Source organism: Gorilla gorilla, chromosome 7, assembly GCF_029281585.2.
Source record: "Gorilla gorilla gorilla isolate KB3781 chromosome 7, NHGRI_mGorGor1-v2.1_pri, whole genome shotgun sequence".
Classification (NCBI taxonomy): domain Eukaryota; kingdom Metazoa; phylum Chordata; class Mammalia; order Primates; family Hominidae; genus Gorilla; species Gorilla gorilla.
The window spans coordinates 115,251,266-115,272,342 of record NC_073231.2 but is presented as its reverse complement, the minus strand read 5'-3'; the positions used below and the strand labels follow the sequence as shown (position 1 = coordinate 115,272,342).

Here is a 21,077-nt window from a genome sequence, read left to right as displayed (position 1 = left end):
GGTGCTGGGATTACAGGTATGAGCCACCGCACCTGGCCTGGTTCTGAGTCTTGATGTCTGGGCTAGCCTGGCTTGGATGTGGGAAAGAAGGAAGGGGTAAAGAGGGGATATCTAAAGACATGAGAAGCCTAACACACTTTCACTTTATCACAGGATAAATTATAATTATCACAGGATAATTATCCCTGGTGTCCTGGTGAGTCTTCCTCTACCAACTCCCTTAGCCACTTGGCCACAGTACCGTGCAGATCCAGGATTCCCTCCCGCACAGCCAGTGTTTTGGCACCATAGACAGGGAGCTCAGGAGATCGCAGGTGCCCGTGCAAGGTAATGACAGCCTTGTGTTGGAATGGGGATGTCTCTGTTCCAATCTGCAAAAGATGTCAAAAATGCCATTCAGAAAATTAAAACCCCAAATCCACAATTCTAATCACACAAAAGTAGTTCTTTTCTATCCTCTCTTCTCTTTTGAGAATTAATTTCTCAGTTGTTCATATCTTTCTTTTGAAAGATAAACCTTTAATTTTCTAGTCAGCCAAATACACTATGCCAGACCTTTGAAAGGTACACTGATTGACTTTAGCCACATCTCAGAGTTAATTCTTTCCTGTTCTATTTTAAATTCTGCTCTATGGGAATATAAACTACTATCTTCCCATTAAAAACACAAGATTCTGGGAAACTTTTCTCCTTGCATAAAGGATTTTATACCAATAACAGAGACCTAAACAAAGATAAACTTAGGAGAGGTTGATATAATTAACTATCCATTTTACACATAGTATTTAAAAAAATGAATGGAGACAGGTTGGAAATGAATATGTATTATGTTCTTTTGAATACCTGAAGAACACCTCCATCTGTAATTAGAATATTTTCTGCCTGGAGTTCAATGTCAGCTTCATCAAATATTAGAGTTCCACCTATGAATCATACAATTTTGAAATACATCACAAGGAAAAATCTTGTTAAAAGTTACCTATTAAATTATTCATTACAATTTAACATAATTATTAAATTATACATTAAATTAAAATTTAATTCCTCATTCATGTTCTGCTGTTGTTATGCATGTAACTTCATTTCAGTTCTTTGGCAACATAAAAGCATAAAAACTCCAGACAAGACCATGGGAGTTTACAGAAAATCAAATCCCAGGGAAGATTATTTTCCCTTGAACATTGGGAAAGTAGCTTATTTTAGATGCTACTAAATAGCTCAGCTATGCAAATTAGTTGTACAAACACAGCACCTCAAAATATAAATAAAGAACAAAAGCAATTAAAGAAAAGCATGTTTATAAAAACCATTATAATGTCAACATTAGCTTTGAACTTTTACCCATTAATTTGCACTCTCAACAGCTATAGCCTGATTAGCATTATTAAAGATCATACCAAGATACATTTTTATGAGACTAGTGTAAATTTGTAAATTTGTAAGTAGTAAAATTTTATTTGTCCAAAGGTCCAATATTTAATAACTTCAAAAACCTGAAACTTTTCTATTTTCCCAGAAGTTAAAAATAGTAAATAACAATGCAGGAGTCTTCCGGTGGCTAAGCCTGTTATGGCAAAGTTTGTGCACTAAATCCTCAAGCAGTCTACTCTTACCAATTAATGATTCTTTTACATGCAATTATCACAGTTGTGGTTATTTAGTTTTCCATAGTAAAAAATAAAACACAGCAGCAGAGACAAACCCAGGCAACAACAGAAACAGGTTCACAGGCAAAGGTGAAAATCACAACCTGTCTTCCAAAGGGAGTCAAGGGGATCATTTAGGACAGACCTAAACAAATCTCTATGACTTTTTAATTCCTGGGACCCACTACATCAGTGTTTTTCAAAGTGGAAAATACCTTTTTTGTTGTGATCTAGTGAAAGTGGGCGGGCATGCTCACACCTCCCCACATTGTTATTGAACCAAAAGTTTCATAAAACAACATTTAGCTTTAAAAGGTACTTACCCATATGCATGCCATCTATTCTGATGCTGTCTAACCTATTTAATTTTTAAAATGCTGGCTGCAACACATTAAATAATATCATAATCACAAATGGATTGTAATACTCAATTTAGAAAGCCCAGGACTACACTGTGTATTAAAAAGATGATGTAACTATGGATGTCCATAATTGTGGATTTTGATTAAATCAGTTTCACAGAAATATTTATCAGGCAGAGTCCAATGAACAGATATTCAGAAATTTACCCTGAATAAGCAACATTTTCAAAATAGGGGTGCTTTGATCCAGCAGAATGGTCTGTCCTTTTGTAATAACAACAAGAGACCCTTCTTCTGGGGGAGATTTTCCCCCCCATGAGAAATTGGAGGACCAGGCATCAACATAAAGAAAGTCAGCATTATCCTGTAATAGAACATAAGAGACCTTAAAATTTAGGGATTTTACCAGAGTTTTTCATTCGATTTTTCAAAAAGCATTTTATTACAATATAAATATATTTATATTATATAGTAAATATATATAAACAATAAGCATTTTATTAATAATAAAATCTAACCTACTTAAAATGTGTCATAATTGCTTCTTGGTTTATTTCACAATAATGATCAAGTTTAAAAAATCTATTACCAATTACCCCACAACTCAGAAAAATCAAAAATCTAAAATAATAAAACTTTTAGGAAAAGCAACAAAAAACGTAAGCTACTTTAGATTTATTATTGTCACAGCTCGGTTATTTTTTTGGAGACATTAAAGTAAAACAACAATTACCAGTTAGCCCACCTCCCATAATGCTGGTTTTCTATTGCTGTGATTACTATACCCAACAACACTATTACCAGTTTGGCCATGCCGACACCTCTGATGTGGACACAAACTGGAGCCCACCCTGAGAGAGTATGGGCATCTGTCATGCAGATGATGTGTGTCTTGTTGGAATATTCAACATCACATTTGGCTTCAGCTATGGTGACATGAACATCCTCTATATTTTCACTGTAAAAAAGAGGGAAAACATAACATGTATGTTTTTCTCAAATTTCTAGATCACACTGTCAAACCCTTTTATTCCTATGTATTATTGCAAAAAAAAAAAAGACCTGATTCTATCAGCCACCAAAGTGTAGATTGATGCTTTTTTCAATATTAAGACTTCAAAATATTTATTGAAAAAAATAAACAAAGAGGTTAAGATTCCAGAAAATAGGACTGTAACTAGCAGATGTTCCAGTGTTGGGGAAAGAAACAGTGATTGTTGTTGTTCAGTGATTCTATGTTGATCTCCCAACAGGTACTTTTAAAAGAGATTTTCAAGGATCACTTCTCCATGTGACATTTTTATCATGTTTGTGGACTTTAGAACTTAACCTCCAGGTAAAAATGCAAGTTCAAGGTAATCATAACTGCTTGAGGAGTTACAATGAGCTTCTATGGTGTATGCGATCTGGTGTTTTGACTTCAGCCTTCCGCACCTCAATAATGATGACAATGCAGTACACAAATTTGAGCCAAATAATGAGTATGTTTAAGAAAAAGAAACTTGACCAATTACAGTGGAATAGAACTGCTGTATGGAAAGATGTTTCTTTGATCCAATGAAGCAGATTATGGCTGGAGATATGATGGAGAAAGCATAACAAGAAGGTGATTTATATTTGTGATGCTACATACTAGGATTGGGGGCAAGTTGTCTAACCTGTTTAATCTATCTTCTAACCATAAAATGAGGTAAAAACATCTCAGGAAGTAAGGCAGGACTTCTCTATGGGTAGGCAGGTGGTTGCCACAAAATAAATAATAAATGTTAGCAATTAGTACTATTTTTGCCTTAAGCTTAAGTTATGAGCATATAGGTACACATTGCATGACTGTATTTCTGCACTGTCCGGGCATAGGAGAAAGCAGGAGTAATGGCTCAAGTCTGGAAATGCACAATGATGCGTGTTTGTGTGGAGACAGTACCTGAATCCTGATCCCACGACTGTCAGTCTGGTGCCCCCTGCTGTACTGCCTCTCTTAGGAGATACTGCAGTGATGAGTGGAGTCAGTGACACTGCGTATGTAAACGGAGTCATGGACTGTGACAAATCTTTCCCATTAACCACACTCACTTCACAGGCTTGCTCAGCTCCCGTGCCTATGAAAGGAAGATCAGACTGAATGCAGTTCTGCCATCAGGCCCTGATTCATTTCCAAAACCTCCAAACATTTTCAATAACATCTTCCTTTTCACACAATCAACTTCCTTTTCCAATATACCTAGGCTACATGTGAATAATAGTGGCCTCTAGCAATAGCCAAAAACATTACAAAAGTTCATGCCCATTATCAACAGAAGAAAAAGCCCTTCAACCCTCCCGGGGAGACTCTTCCTGTAGAACATTCTACAAACCTGCCTGCTTAGTTTTCCAATTCTAGAGGATCCAACTTTGTAAATTAGAACAGGAAGGAGGGAAGAACTGCTTAAAGCCAGGCACACTGACAATAGCAAGGAGTGACAGCTGAAGGCAAGGTCAGAGACAAGGACTACAGAAACCTGATGCAAAAACATAATGAGAAGATGCAGAGCCAGTGTTAAGACAAACAACCTAAAACCTTGACAAGTCTCGAAGCATTGCTACATATATATATATTTTTTAATCAGGATTCAAACTCTGGTGTGGAAATGATACATAAGCTCAGTCATAAAAATATTGCATTTTTCAATATTCTTTGTTAAGGAAGTCAGAGAAAGAAGCAACAATATTTAGAAAAGCTTCACAAATTTTGCTAATGTTTTAAAAAATGTATTCACATAAAACATATCCTTTATTCTTCTAGAATATTCACATTGTTTAAATATCTTCTTAAATTTTTTTAAGTAATAACTAAGATTTGTTGTCCAAATTACCAAATATTTAATCTTCACAACAATCCATTGAATTAGAGTTAATAATATCCCCATTTAATACATGGAGAAACTGAAACAGAGAGAAGTTACTTGGGTAGGGTTACACAGTAAGTAACAAAATTGAGATTCAGGGACTCCTCAGAGCCCAGGCTGTTAACCATTAACTAAAAATAAATAAGTAAGAATAAGAATAACAGCAAATTACATATGGCCCTAGACATCATTCCATCCACTTTATGTACATTAACTGATTAAACCTGACAACAATCCAGTAGACTACTGTGATTCATCTCACTTTATAGTGGAAAAAACTGAGGCATAGAGAGGTTAAATAACTTATTCAGTGACACAGGTAGGGTTTGAGTTTAGCAATGCACTATCGGCATTGATACTCATAGCCATTAATGAAACTCCTATCTTTAATGGAAGCCTAATACTCTAATGGGAACTAAAAATGTGTTCTCCATTTGGTATGTGCAATAAACTAAGAACCATCAGTTTATACCAGAAACTGAAAAACTGCAATTTATTATAAACAATTCCATCTGCAATTTATGAATCTCAAAAGACATTTAAATCTAGAAAATGTCCTGAAGAAATTGCTTAGAATCAGGACAGTCATAAAGTGATTTAATTACTCCAAGGAATCCAAGAACTTGAAAAAAGAAATTAACTGATCTTTATAAAATTAACTAGTTCTCAAAGACTGCCATTATTTTTTCTGACAACTTACCATTATTAGATGGAATTTCACATAATAGTGTTGTGTAATCAGATCTAAGCCTGTCAATTGCACATTCTGAGCCACAAACTAATATAATTGAATTTTGTGGATTAAATCCGGCGCCTGTCACAGTCATGGTTTGACCCCCACCAAAGCTCCCTAGTGAAGACAAATAAAAAGGAAAAACAAAGCTAATTAAAATAAAACCTCTTCTGTGTACATATTTTTTACCTTTATTTTAAATGTTAAAAGTAAGTTACATTAAATGAAGAGCTTTTTAGAACTGAAATTATAGTGCATTATTCTATTAATACAACTGAATCTCTTTTGATTGTAGTGTTTTAAAATCTTCACTGAGTAAATGTCATATCTGGTAATTTATTTGAACTATTTCGAGGAACTAAAATTTTATTTAAAAAAGATGTCACAAAGGATTTCAGAGTAGGCAAAACATAGACTATGCAATTACTATTTTAATTATAAGCATATTGGTTTATTTATACTTTCTTAAGGTTTTTAACCAAAAAATTTTTTAAATAAAAAAGATACTAATTTATGTGGAAATAATTACATACCAGTGATGTCTAAACATGATTTAAGAAAAATTTTCATGTATAACTGTCATTTTAAGTAGGATTAAGTTTTAAGTAAATTAATCATACATCACTAAGAAATATGATATTATATTTTAAAGTTTAGTATTTTGAAATAAATAATTATACTCTTACATGCTTATTTATTTGCTACATAAAGCAAAGTATTTGTATTGTGCTATAAATTTTCATGGTGAAACCCTGTCTCTACTAAAAATACAAAAAAAAAATTAGCCGGGCATGTTGGCGGGCGCCTGTAGTCCCAGCTGCTCAGGAGGCTGAGGCAGGAGAATGGCGTGAACCCGGGAGGCGGAGCTTGCAGTGAGCCGAGATCGCGCCACTGCACTCCAGCCTGGGCGACAGAGCAAGACTCTGTCTCAAAAAAAAAAAAAAAAAAAAAAAACTGGAAATTTTATGTGTTTGAGTAACACATTATTTTCTAAATAAGGTTTCTAAATAAGTGTTTACGGAAACAAAATATCTGCAGGTTCTTGCATACTTATGACTACCTTGGCTTGGATTAATATTTTGAATATTAAGCGGGTACTCAAATACAACTGTGGACATGGCCGAGCCTTTTGTCTTATGATGCATCATAACAGGAAATGTGCCCCCAGCATGATCTCCCACGATGCACTGCAACACACTATCATTGGCCATGGTTACATTACACTGAATGTTATTTATCATCACGGAGATTTCCAAGATCTCAAAGCCAAAGTTGGATCCAGTGATCTCAATTTCAGTTCCTGGTGGACCTTAAAAAAAAAAAGCACACAATATAAATATATCTAACTATTAATACACATGCATTTAAAGATACACCTCTTTACTTTTACAAATAAAAGAATAACCAGTGTTTTAAAACTAATATAAATATTAACAATACATGCTATATCATACAACACATTTTGACTACAATATACCCTACAGTCTACTGTATATTAATTATAAGTGATTTATCTCAATGTTTAGTATTTTTCCAGCTCTTCTGTCCGTTCTACTGAGTTGTAAGTTATTAATTCACGCTAATAGAGAATAGAGGAGGAGGAAAGAGCAGGTCTAGAGTTAGGAAGTATGAATGTCTGAGCAGCATGGGTTAGAGCATATTTTAAGGATAAGGCTTACTATCTTTATTTTTGGTAGCTTCCTTCCTGACATTAGCAACTCTTTTGAGGAGAGACTACATTTTTCTTAATTCAAACATTTTTTTTGATAGGTATGACTTGGTAAAGAAATTATGATATGTAAATGGGTGTAAGATAGTAAATACAGAAAAAAGGAATTAATTTAAAGACTTGTAGGTGAATGTTGATGTTAATGCCTTGAATAAGTGCACATAGAACAAATAATTAGATTCTGGCTGTTCTCTTGCTTCCCTCTTTTGACAAATGTACATCAAGTGCATTAAACATGTGGAACTTTTCATAGGTTGTTCAAATGAATATCCACATACCTAAATTTTAAATGAAAATTCGTCAACATAACTTTTTACAAACGCAGTGCCCTCAAGTAGTAATTTGATTTTAATTCAAGTGATAATAGTAAAGAATTACCATATAATTGACCATAGTGAGGATTGCTTAAATATAAATAATTATTTTATTTTAAACGTGACAGATATTAAAGAGATATTTCATGTTAGGAAAGTTTTTGTTTGTTTGTTTGTTTGTTTCAGAGATGGAGTCTTGCTCTGTCGCCCAGGCTGGAGTGCAGTGGTGTGATCTCAGCTCACTGCAACTTCTGCCTCCTGGATTCAAGTGATTCTCCTGCCTCAGCCTCCCAAGTAGCTGGGACTACAGGTGCATGCCGCCACGCCCGGCTAATTTTTTGTATTTTAGTAGAGACGGGGTTTCACCATGTTGCCCAGGCTGATCTCGAACTCCTGAGCTCAGGCAATCCACCAGCCTCAGCCTCCCAAAGTGCTAGGATTACAGGTGTGAGCCACAGCACCTGGACAGAATAGTTTTAAGATACAATCTAAAGAAAGTTGTATAGGTCTTAACATTTAATTTTGCTTGACATTTTGCCTTTCAAATGGAACAGCATTGTTCTCAGTGTGCTCTGTCACCTGTCTCTTCAGCAAATAAAACAGCTCAGTTCTCAACATGTCTGCAAGTCTCTTATACCTTTGAATACATTGTTTTGAAAAAAAAATTCAAAGGCAGAGATGGGAAGAGACACAGTCCATGGAAATAAGAAACATATGCCATTATTTGCAATGATTACAACCATATGGGAAAAGAAATGTGCCATTGTTATTGTTCACATTTTTCAAAATGAGCAAATTTGACATATTAAAGAAGATTTCGACAGCAAACTCCTTGAAGGCAGAAAATACTACTTATCCAAACCTGATACATTTCCCTGTGATGTAACCTAAAAAGACTTTTCTAAAAGGTTAACATTTAATGAGTTCTTCATTAAATGTACTATTCTAAGTTACATTATATGAATAAACTTAACTTTATAATGTATGTACCTGCATAAATAAGGAAATTGATGTTTTAAAAAACTTGTCCAAAATTTCATCGCTGGAAATTAAAGGAACCAAAATTTGAACCATTTGAGAGCCAAGCTCTCAACTATTATGCTATAGCTTCCTCTCCGGAATTCAGTACATATATAATAAGCATTCTAATAGCTCGAAGATAATCAGAAATAGCATAGCATAATGACAAAGGACTAAGAAGATATATCAACCTATTGTTAAATTAGAAAAATGAGTCATGCTAAGTAATTAAGAAAATAGTATTTTATAATATTTTCACCATTGAATGGGCCAATTATCTCCTTAAAAAGAATTCTGGCGTGCTAATAAGTTAATACTCATTTGTAGTTTCATGGAAATAAGGTACTCTGAAACACTCTCAATGTAAGTAAGATTGTAACTTTTGATTTTTAACTGGAGTTTCTAGTGCAAATCAACATCAATAACATAAATGAATTATCAGTTTTGGTCTATCTTCACTTATTTTTTCCTCATTTGAAATTTAGGTCAAGTTAATGGGAATTTTGTTCCTAAATAGAAGTTGAAATTTGGCTAAAATTGTTATCCCACAAATGTGTGAAAAATAATCATACAATAGAGACTACACAGAGCTTGAATCCCAGGTATTAAGTGTAAGTGGGAACATTTATAAACACACCTTAATAGTTATTTACAAATATCATTCCAATTCCATACTAATAAATATTATCGATACTATAATATCAAGATAATAAAGCAGATATTGGAGTACCTCTGCTTGGGATAATTCCTCTGAGAAATGGAGTATCCTCCAGGGCATATGTAAAAAGCAAAGGTGGATAAGCAATTGTATTAACAAAGATTTTAACATCGACCATTCCAGTGGTCCCAGCGGGAGTGCGGCAGTAGACTTCATTGGGGTTGATGGAAATAATTTGACAAGGTTCATCCCCAATAGTGACTGTAGTGTTGCCTGGATAGAAGCCATTTCCTGTGATCACCAGTGTAGTTCCACCACCAATGCTTCCGGAAGTTGGTGATAGAGATGCTACTGGGGGGCTGCTGACAGTCAGCTTTCCCAGAGCCAAGCCTTTACTTCCCACCACAACACTAACAGAATGATGTCCAACTGGGAGAGGAGTCACAAGAGCAGTGATGTTGTTTTCATTAACCTCTATTGCTCTGAACTGTTGATTTCCAATGAAAACAGCAATGTCCTCCAAAACAGTCCCCAAACCTTCTCCTTCAATAAGAACTTTTACAGATCCTATGATAGAGTTTGGGAAGACTCCTGTTATATAAGGAGTGATGCTTTCTAAGTACGAAAAGGTGCAGTTTTCCTGGCACTGGGCAGGCACTCCATGTATTAGAAGATCTACATCCACAAGCTGTTGGGCAGCAGGGGATGTTTCACATTCAATGGCCGTATAATTCACTGATAGAACTTTACATGGGAAATGACCCATAAGGACTTTTACACCTGCAGAAGAAACGGCAAATCCAGAGCCTTTTATGGTCACTCTTGTCATTCCTGTAGTTGATCCTGCATTTGGCAACACCAGGTCAATGTTCGGCAAAAGTACAAATCGCCTATCAAATTCATTGGACAACGTATTGATAGCAATGCCCAGGTTGTAGACAGTCAAAGTGACAGTTTCCCTGATACCAACATCCATTGAGTTTTGAGGGTCAATATGACATGTAATTGAATCCTCACTACTTTCTTCTATGACACAGGGGTAGCTACCAATTGTAACCTGTAAGTAAAATGAATACAAAATAAAACAAGTCAATACATACCTCCAGTATAAACAAATTTTGTATTAGCAACAACTACAAATTTTAAAAGTTAATCATGTGCAAATAAATATCTTTTATTCATAAATTTAATTTGGGAGGGGCTGATTAACACATCTCTTGGATTAAATTATGATTTTTACATAAATGTGCATTGCTACATTATTCATAATAATCAAAAGGTGAAAACAACCCAAATGTCCATCAACTGATGAATGGATAAATAAAAGGTTGCTTAACACGCAACAGAATATTATTAGGTCACAAAAAGAAATGAAGTACTGATACATGGTACAACTTGGGTGAACCTTGAAAACATTATGTTGAGTGAAAAATAAATAAACTTGGTCACAATGGACCACATATTGTATGATTCTATTTACAAGAAATGTCCAGAACAGCCAAATCTATAGACAGAAAGTAGATTAGAGACCACCTTAGGCTGGGATCGATGGAGGGGTTAGGTGTGATATCTAAGGGCTTTAGGGTTTTTTTTTGGGGGGGGGTAATGAAAATGTTCTAAAATTGATTGTGTGATGAATGCCAACTCTGTGCCTATGCTAAAAGTTTATGAATTGTACACTTTAAGTGGGTGAATTGTATGGTATGTGATATAGCTCAATAAAGCTGGTAAAAATTAAATAACAAGGTTATCGTCAAAATACTTTTATTGGGAACATATAATAGAAGTACAAAGGAGGTATTTATATTCTTACCTTATTAGCACATGGGAGATTACTAAAGCCATGTCCAATAATTGTTATTAGTTCATTTACTGTTCCAGAGGATGGAGTAATGTTGCTTATAGATGGTGAAAAACAACTTGAAACCTCAAATAGCAATCTTTTTGAATTTTTAACCCTGGTATTGTTCAGGCCGCACAGGGGTTCTGTTGCTAGGCAGCCTGCCACAGAGCTTCCCAAGTGCAAATTCTCAGGTCCTCCTTTAGACAAAAGAACTGCCCGTAAGTCATGAATAACATTCCAAAATGATAACTGTTTTCAAACTGCGTTACTCTTTATTTTGATGATGATGGTTTAAATTCTGGTAAATCTTTTTTGAAAAACAAAATGACAAATGGGTCTTAGGCAGTACAAAAGTATTAAAGACCTGATCAAAGATGTCACAGTAAATAGAGAAAACTGAATATAAAATCGATTTATTTTTCAGTTTGTCGAAGGTCAGACCCCATGGGGAAAATAATAACATCATCTTACAGTTTAATATATGTTCAGGCACATACATAGTGTCCGAACATTTTTACATTACATCTCATTGGAGGCACACAAGGATTCTGGGGGAAAGACTGGTAGGAAGACATTAATGCGATCCTTATTTTAGAGGATAAATTCCAGCCTCAGAGAAGCCCAAACCTATTCAAGGTCACGTGGCTAGTAAGATAGAAGCACAGTTAGACTCAGTTATCTGCTACCTGCTCCAGAAATATCACATACACCCTGGGTCACCTGTGTAACAGAGTTTCCATCTTTAACCATCTTACCATAAGCATATGTGGCTTCAGAGCTACCCACAAACAGGTGCAAGGGAATGTGCCTGGTTTCAGCTGGTAAAACATTAATGACTCCTTGGAGAAAAATGGAGTGAGCCTCATCAACATACCCGCTGCTATAATAATGGATTCCAGGTGAAGTAAATTGGTAAGAAAATGAACCTGCCATAAAATGAGATTATACGTAATAAATATAAGCAATTAATGCATATTTGAAAAGAGACTGAAAACAACTTGAAATGATCATTTAAATGCACATACAGATGACAGTTTCTTATTTTTCATGTGTATGAAATGTCAACAGAATGTAGTAAGAAAACTCGCTATTAAAAGCTATCTTGTGTAACGAAATTACGTTCCACGAAAACAAGATCCAGCATTGATTTTCTAGAAAACCATGGCAAGTCTGGCATAACACACCAAAATTTAAAGAAAAATTCAACATGAAATGAAAGAAAATTTTTTTTTCGTGAGTGAAAGTTTCAAAATCTTACATGTACAAAACAAAACAGACAATCTAAAAGGCACATTTTACACTGAGCTGTCCTGTAGGAAACACTGATTTTAAATTGATTTCAGTCAGTCAAAGTTCATCGCTTGCTACCAGATTGGTTTGATTTAAACATATATTCCTATTTTATTGCATTTTGCTTTTTCAATATGTTTTTCAATTGGTTGATTATCACAGAATCAATATAAGATATTTCTAATATCAGAACACACTTGAATATGTATAAAATAACTTGCTTACACTCATTAGTAACATTTTTACTGCAGCAATAAAATGCCAAATACCTTACGCATTTGTGTATATTATTTATGTAAAAATACTGTATTAAATCTACACAAAATGTCATTTTATTACATTTAGGAAAAAGTGGCATGATGCAAAACCCAATAAGCAGAAACATACCTGATGTAGATTTTTGTCTTCCACTTGTGAATCCTTTGCCATCATAAATTACACTTCCAGGACTGGAGACAGAAAAAATCCTATATCCTATCCCTCTAAGAAATGGATGTGTTTGCCAGTGCCATGCCACTGTGTCCCCCACAGACACATTTAGGACTGATGGTGACCAGGCATAACCTAATCCATGTACTGGGGGCAAGAATTGAGTCATATTTTAAAAGAAAAAGAGAATTTCTTAATAATTATCTTTGACAACATGGCAATTTATATACAGTCAGTAGTGAAAACATTTTAATCAACACTAAAACTTAATTACTTCATAATTTAAGCACTTAACAAAAACAAATAGAAATATTGGAAAGCAAGGTAATAAGAAGATAAGGAAAAATTAAGTCACAAAACTCCAAAAGCGATGATCAACAGACAATTTGAAAAAAAAATTGGAAAGTCAATAAATAGTTCGCTTAGAAATCTTACATAGAATATTTTTAAAGCTATGATCAATTTTAATTGGAATATTCATCTGGAAATCCATGACTGATAATAAACTATAACAATCTGGGAGTTTCTGTACTAGAGCAAAACCAATGGTAATTCCTGAAGTTGGAAATTGCAAAGTATGGCCTTCTAGACTCAAGTCTACCACTAATTTGCTCTATATGTGACCCTCTACATCAAGCAGTTACTGCTGACAAATTATAAAAGAAATAACAATACTTAGTCTCTCAATAATTTGAAATATAAAATAAATAAAAATCAAATTAATTTCAGGTTTCAGTGCTTCCATTATTTCATAGTATATAAATGGCTGATACCTGAATCTTTCCCATTGTTGGTAATCCTGAATATATTCCCAGTTGAATGAAGAATACATTTTATGACATTTTCTGATGATGATGTAACATTGCAAGGGATGGACCCTAGAAAGAATAAATACTGGATATTTATAAAAAGCAAACATTTTGTCAAATTTTTTTTTGTGAATTATAGAGATGAAGCATAATTCATCAACAGCCAAGACCCTAAAAAACTCTGCCTTATATAGCAGGATCTTCAGAACTTCTTTTCTGATAGTAATCATGTGTGAGTACTAATTATTTGCGGAAAAACTCCTCCACTCTATATGTTGCATACACATTAAATACACAGTAATTATTTATTGAAATAAAAAGTAGTTATTCAGTTTCTCTTTATCACTTTAACCAAATACACTTACCTTTTTTATGCTACTAGAAAAATAAAGCTGTGATTTAGAATATTCATATAATAACTCAGCACCTGTAGTATATCCTTTAAGCTGAGAAAAATGATAATCACTTTCCTATGAATGAAGCTCTTACCTAACAGCACGGTATTCTCAGCTGGTATTGTGCTGAATCCAAAACCCCTTACGGTGATTTCAGTTCCACCAAACAAGGAGCCTCTTTGTGGAAACATGCTGGTCACTTCTAAAACGTACTGTATTGAAGAATTTAATTTGTCTCTGAGAAAAAAATGAATAGATTTTTCAATGAGCTTCCTACTGATTTATCTTGCTAAACTCTTGCTAGGATATGACTTCTTTAGAAAGAGGAAATAACTGGATATTTAACTGTACATTACTTTTTCAAGATAGACAATCTGGCAATTATCATAATCTCGATTTGATTGGATGATATATTCAATATTTTCCCTAACTATGAAAATTACATTTCTGAAAATTCTAATGGCTGAAGAATTTGAGATGGAAGATCCTACAATATTATGGAAAAATATGCTTATGAGAACTGAGGTCACAAGAAATACATTAGATTTTTAAAAATATTTTATATTTTCATTAGACTAAAACAAAAAGGCAGCTCTGCTTTAAAACTAGCAATTAAATCTCACACATTGGAGTAATCAAAGTTTTGTATAATTAATTTGAAGTGATTATTCCATGTTTGTTGAAAACTTGTCAGGGTCTCCCTTCCCACCACTTCAATGAGAGAGTTTTTAATTTATTCTGCTTGGTTATAATGCATCTGCTAGGAGGCCATCAAAATGTAAATGCTTTTCTGATATGACATATTTGACTTCCAAATCCCAACTTCCCTCGTAACTGCAGAAAAACGTAAAGGCAGAAAAATTCACGTGAATCATTGTGTTAACTTTTAACTTCCACAGCGTAACCTTGTTATTTCTTAAATCTGAATGAGCAATTTTGTATGGTGTCAATTTCACCCATTATATGGTCAAGCTACAGCATAAGCCAATATAGAATCCATGTGAGCTCTGCCCTGTGAAACCAAGAGATGGATGTAGTGCTGAGGTTTATGTTTAATGTTGCTCATCTTCATTTACTTCTTGCAAGATTTTGCTGCAATCATCTCTCCTTCTACTCTGACATTAGCTGTATTGGCCTTTTTGCATCCATAAAATTTCAGTATCTTCCTAAGTATTCCAAACCAATAACTTCCTCATACTAGAACTAACATTTTATCAGTTAACAAACAGTTTCAGGGAAAAAGAAATACTAAGTCCTGACAGAAAATTGAGTTGGAGAAAGACTCTCTGCATCATCTCCTTCAGATGGCCACCTCCTACCCATTTCTTGGCTTGTCAGCTTTTCAGAGAACTTTTCCCTGATGCTCAGGATAAGTTAGCTCTCTCTATTATAGACTCTTACTGCACCTGGTACCTCTAACTCACAGTATTTTTCACATTTACAATTAAACTCTTGAGGTAATCCTCTGTTTGAAATCTCTCTCTCCAAGAAAATTGTGAGCACCATTAATGCAGGGGAGATGCCACTCTAATCCACTGTAAATCCAGCCAGCAAAACTGAGCCCCTAGAAGCTACTTGATATGCATTTCCTGAGTGAATCAAAATCATGTGACATATACATAAGGCTAGTTGTACAGAGAATTTTACAACCTGATCTGAATGGTATTGGTCTCAAAACTATGCGTCATATTGCAGTTGTATGAGATATTCTTGGCATCTTTTGTCAAAGAAGATATAGAAAGGTAAAGAGAACAATTAACACCTAAAGCTTAATGCCCACTTCTTTTCCTATCCCAATTCCACTAGCCCCATGTGTTCCACAACTCCATCAAGTTTATGTTCATTATCATACCTTGTTGATGCAAAACCCCAGTTTCTGACTTCTACATAGATATCATGTTTTCCAGGAGACAACTTGGGCAAAAGGCATCTAATATCTGTGAAGTTCCAGTGAAGAATCTGGCAGGTTTTTCCTCCAACATACACTGCCATGTTTTGTGTGAGTTCGTTTCCAAAATTATAGCCCTTAATTGTTAAATTAACTTCTCCTGGTATTTTAAAATTTAAAAAATAATGCAAAAAGTTCAACTTGTTATCCAGTGTGAAATTTGCATATTAAATAAATCAATTCATCTCTCATCTTTCATTGGATTTAGGAAATCCTAACACTTTGAGAGGCAAAAGGAAAGACAACAAAAGAGTTGGTAGCAGCCACAGAGGGATGAAATGTACATTCAATTGCTCAAAAGGAAAAAAGATGACAAAGTCCTTTTTTAAAAAAAAATATTTTTCTCCTTATTGCATATGTTCAATATAAAATAATAAATAGATTAATCTATGATAAAACATACACACACATAAAACTATAACTGGTTTCACTTTAAGAAACAAAACTACAGAAGAAACTATGCTTCAAAAGCCTTTCTAGAAATGTTTTTTATACGTAGGACAAATGACCGATCTTATTGAAGAATTTCTTACCTAGTATTGTTCGTACTTTTGGACTAAAATCAGTTATAATTGGTGTCTGTAAACAATTATAACTAAAAGCATCCCTTGCTGTGGCTTGAAATCCATTGGTAGTAACTGAAATATCAACCGTACCCTCAGTTTTCTAAAATAAGAGGAAAAAAATTAGAAAATATTAATTGTTGAGATACAGAAATGCAAGGGATGAAAACAAATAGATTATTCAGAATAAACTTCTGAAGATGTTTTACTTCAAAGTCATGATCAGAGTCAGTTTTCATATATTTAAAAAGTTGTGGTGTCAAATATAGGTTACATGCTTGAGTTCTCAAAATAAAGTTACATGACATAGTAGTTTTATGGGTTTTATGATCAATTTAAATGCATCTATATTATTGGATTTCTGATGGCTCCACAATATTGTTGAGATGCTCTGGAGAAGTGATTCTCTGATAAAGCATTAGACACTAAAGTTTGACTTTTTGCTTTTAAAATAGACAGGTATAGTTCTTATTTCTCTTCTCTGACAAATCACATCATTATATCTTTTGAAGACCTCACTCCAGAATCCAAGACTAAGCACTTGGACCCCCTAAGAAAACTATTTGATGCTTTTGCAGATATAGCATCCACGCAATTCCCAGTTAGGAAAAACATTTTTTCACATCTAGTATTTATTAAATCCACACTCAGTGTTTAACCGAATGACATATTGTAAACAAAGTAAGTTTGAGTTTACCATATCCCCTCAATTCTCATCTCCATCATTTGGTCCAAAAAACAAATTTATTTTTCCTGCAGATTGCAAATACATAATACCCCCATTTACTCTGCTACACTTTTTAAAAAAAGTCAGTGACAGGATTCATTACGTTTTGGCATGTAATAAGGAAACCAGAGTCTCAGTTTAAACTTGAAAACTATGTTTTATGTTCCCCTTCCTGTGTCCCTGGGGCCTGTTGTGGGGTGGGGGGAGTGGGGAGGGATAGCATTAGGAGATATACCTAATGTTAAATGACGAGTTAATGGGTGCAGCACACCAACATGGCACATGTATACATATGTAACTAACCTGCACGTTGTGCACATGTACCCTAAAACTTAAAGCATAATAATAAAAAACTCTGTTTTAAAAATAAAGAATAATGATTGATTCTAAGATACAATATTCCACAGAGAACTTCACTTTTTTTGTGAAACTGAAAATTTAACACATTTAAACTAAAACTTTAACACATTTAAAAATGTATTCCTGGCCAGGCATGGTGGCTCACGTCTGTAATCCCAGCACTTTGGGAGGCTGAGGGGGGTGGATCACAAGGTCAAGAGATTGAGAGCATCCTGGCCAATATGGTGAAACCCTGTCTCTACTAAAAATACAAAAATTAGCTGGGCATGGTGGTACACGCCTGTAATCCCAGTGACTTGGGAGGTTGAGGCAGGAGAATCGCTTGAACCCGGGAGGCGGAGGTTGCAGTGAGGCGAGATCGTGCCATTGCACTACAGACTGGTGACAGAGTGAGACTCCGTCTCAGGAAAAATAAAGTATTCCTTTTTGAAAACTATTATTTTCTGGATTTACTTTCCTGAAATCTTTAGACTACTCATTTTTTTCATCCTTAAATTTACCATGGTAAACTCTCATTCATTCTCAAATTCTGATAGGACATCAACTTTTCTGTGAAACTGTTTCTGACACCCTCTCTCCACTGTGTTTTATGTTTACTTTGTTACTACTTCTATTAATTCAAATGAAATACATTGTTTAATATTAGCTTATGTGTCTCTTTTCTTCATGATTTTAAGTATCTTGAATGTGGAGATAATATTTTGTCTTTGAATCTTAGTGGAAAGATGTGGAAGAAATAAGTTTTAAGGAGCATAATAGAAACCCTGCAGTTCCTAAGTAAATACACCACTTGCTTCACCCCCCGCCCCACTGAGATGTTTCCTAATTTATAAGATTTCAGACTTAGGAGGAAAAAGTGACTGAAATCAGAGGCCTTACTTTTGGTGTCCTGCAGGTTATCCTATTCAAATCCCCTTCAATCACATTGCAGGTTTCATTTCCAACTAATACCTTTGAATTTTCATTAAAGCCAAATCCAGATAAAGTCAGTAGAGTACCACCTTCATAAGAAAAGCAAACAAAAACAACAACAAAACAGTTCAACTATAACAAAAAGAAACGTTAGTAACATTTTTTGAGAATTGTCTTTTGAGAATAGTCTAATGATCCAAGAGATGGACTGGCCAATAGATCAAGGACCAGACTTGAGATGAGTGCAATCCCCACCACACACCTGAGCCTGGGTGCTTTTGCTCAGAACCATAAAGGAGCTGGGCTAAGTGATTTAATGAAATAACATAGATTTGCAACACACATTTGCTTTGGGGCATTGGTAGAAGCATCTGCTATTTTTCACAGTGCCTTCATCCTACGAATAATTATGCTGCTTCTATTCACTCAACCATTCTGTGGGTGGAAGAGGAGAGTTAATTAAGACTCTCGCCAAATCTCAAATTTTAATACCTCTAAGTAAAAGGAAAACTAAACTTTAAAAATAAGCGATGAAATAATGTAAAATAAAAGCATACCAAAAGGATCAAAATCAAAGCACAAAACCCTAAACTACGCCTGGTAAAAAAAAAAAAAACAAACAAATGTACAAAGGAAATGAAGCAGGACAGGAAAAACGTGTTATGTTCTTTCTATCCTCTGTGTTAGCCCTCCTTTCCCCAGTTTGTTCCCAGAACTTTGTCTGGGTCAAGGAGCTCCACTGAGACTGTGGTTACAAACGAAGCAGCTGGTAAGCAGAATAATAACTAATAAATCTTATCTTGACATAATTGATGTGCTTGTTATAGAAACATGTAATAATTGATGATATTAATTCAATAACCTAAGATGTAAGTATAAGCAGCACCCTGACTTGTGCTTTGTAAGAAACAAAAGAATTAGTCAGCCATTTAATCACTGTGCCTTCTGGAAGGAGACTCTCCTTTGTTCTATAAGAGGAAGCTTTGGGATCCTCTCCCTTCACCCTGTACTAGAAACAGCATATTGAACTTATGGAAATGCATGCAATTTTCTCTCTGTTTAAACTATTAACCATTACCTGCTATGCTTCCAGAATCAGGCCAGACATGTGAGATCTGACTCTGATAAACAAAGTAGAACTCTTCACCCCCTACATTCTGTGCTAGTCCAACATCAGCCATGGACACAGCAACTGGGGCATGTCCAGCACTTCCATTCAGAATCTGGCACTTGAGCTCTTTTTCTTGTGAAAAAAAGAAAAAGATGAAGAAAATGGTAAATCAAATGGTTTTATGAGATAAGAGTTATGCTTGCAAATACTAACATTGGCCTTCATTTTTAAATCTCACGAAGTATATCCAAAGAAAACCAATCATATATTAATGGGTGGGGGAATCTTAGGAGGAATAATTCTTACAAACTACCTGAGGCTATGAATCAGACACTCCTAGAAAATAGGTAAACCAATAGTGAAAGCAAAGTAAACAATCTGCTTCTGATGCTACTGTACCCAAAACAGACTATTGTCATAATTTTTTTAAAAAAAAACTAGTTTATAAGCTCATTTATTTAATAATTCTAAAATTTTTGGTCAAACATATTATGTCTAAAATTGTGCAAAATACTACGTTTTATCAGGAAAGATGATCAAAAACTAAATGAAGGGCAGGCGCGGTGGCTCACGCCTGTAATCCCAGCACTTTAGAAGGCTGAGGCGGGTGGATCACCTGAGTTCAGGAGTTCAAGACCAGCTTGGCCAACATGGTGAAACCCTGTCTCTACTAAAAATACAAAAAATAGCTGGGTGTGGTGGCAGGCACCTGTAATCTCAGCTACTTGGGAGGCTGAGGCAGAAGAATCACTTGAACCCGGGAGGCAGAGGTTGCAGTGAGCTGAGATCATGCCACTGTACTCCAGCCTGGGCAACAGAATGAGATTCCATCTCAAAAAAACAAAAACACAGAAACCAAAACAAAACAAAAACAAAAAAACAAAACACCAAAAACAAAACCAAAAAAGTAAATGAAAACATTTTCTTACTTTTTTTTTTTTTTTTGAAATGTGACCATTTAATTCCTCAGCAGAGATGTATGTATCAAAACATAATTTCTATCACTGGTGATAGGAGAATTTGATATTGAGGATTTCATGAGTTAGGAAGAGTGATTTTTTTCTCTCTTTTTTAAAATTATACTTTAAGTTCTGGGATACATGTGCAGAACATGCAGGTTTGTTACATAGATATACATAGATATATATCATGGTGGTTTGCTGCACCCATTAACCCGTCACCTACATTAGGTATTTCTTCTAATGCTATCCCTCCCCTAGCCCCCAACCCCTCGACAGGCCCTGGTGTGTGATGTTCCCCCTCGTTCTCATTGTTCAACTCCCACTTATGAGTGAGAACATCTGGTGTTTGGTTTTCCATTCTTGTGTTAGTTTACTGAGAAT

The 21,077-nt window shown here is 34.8% G+C and overlaps 1 protein-coding gene across 1 annotated transcript in view; it reads right to left on the bottom strand.

The window, feature by feature from the left end:
- Positions 1–21,077, bottom strand: part of PKHD1L1 (PKHD1 like 1) — a 171,545-nt gene that overhangs the window by 78,399 nt on the left and 72,069 nt on the right. Inside the window, exons 29-45 of the mRNA XM_063709440.1 lie at positions 19,702–19,866; positions 18,591–18,712; positions 16,595–16,727; positions 15,966–16,161; positions 14,208–14,350; positions 13,683–13,787; positions 12,868–13,056; positions 11,946–12,116; positions 11,161–11,387; positions 9,420–10,404; positions 6,687–6,935; positions 5,594–5,743; positions 3,933–4,107; positions 2,810–2,966; positions 2,216–2,372; positions 844–923; positions 242–371 (exon numbers count right to left, since the gene is read on the bottom strand). Of these exons, the coding sequence (XP_063565510.1) occupies positions 242–371; positions 844–923; positions 2,216–2,372; positions 2,810–2,966; positions 3,933–4,107; positions 5,594–5,743; positions 6,687–6,935; positions 9,420–10,404; positions 11,161–11,387; positions 11,946–12,116; positions 12,868–13,056; positions 13,683–13,787; positions 14,208–14,350; positions 15,966–16,161; positions 16,595–16,727; positions 18,591–18,712; positions 19,702–19,866 (3,534 nt within the window). The remainder of the gene's footprint in view (positions 1–241; positions 372–843; positions 924–2,215; positions 2,373–2,809; positions 2,967–3,932; positions 4,108–5,593; positions 5,744–6,686; positions 6,936–9,419; positions 10,405–11,160; positions 11,388–11,945; positions 12,117–12,867; positions 13,057–13,682; positions 13,788–14,207; positions 14,351–15,965; positions 16,162–16,594; positions 16,728–18,590; positions 18,713–19,701; positions 19,867–21,077) is intronic.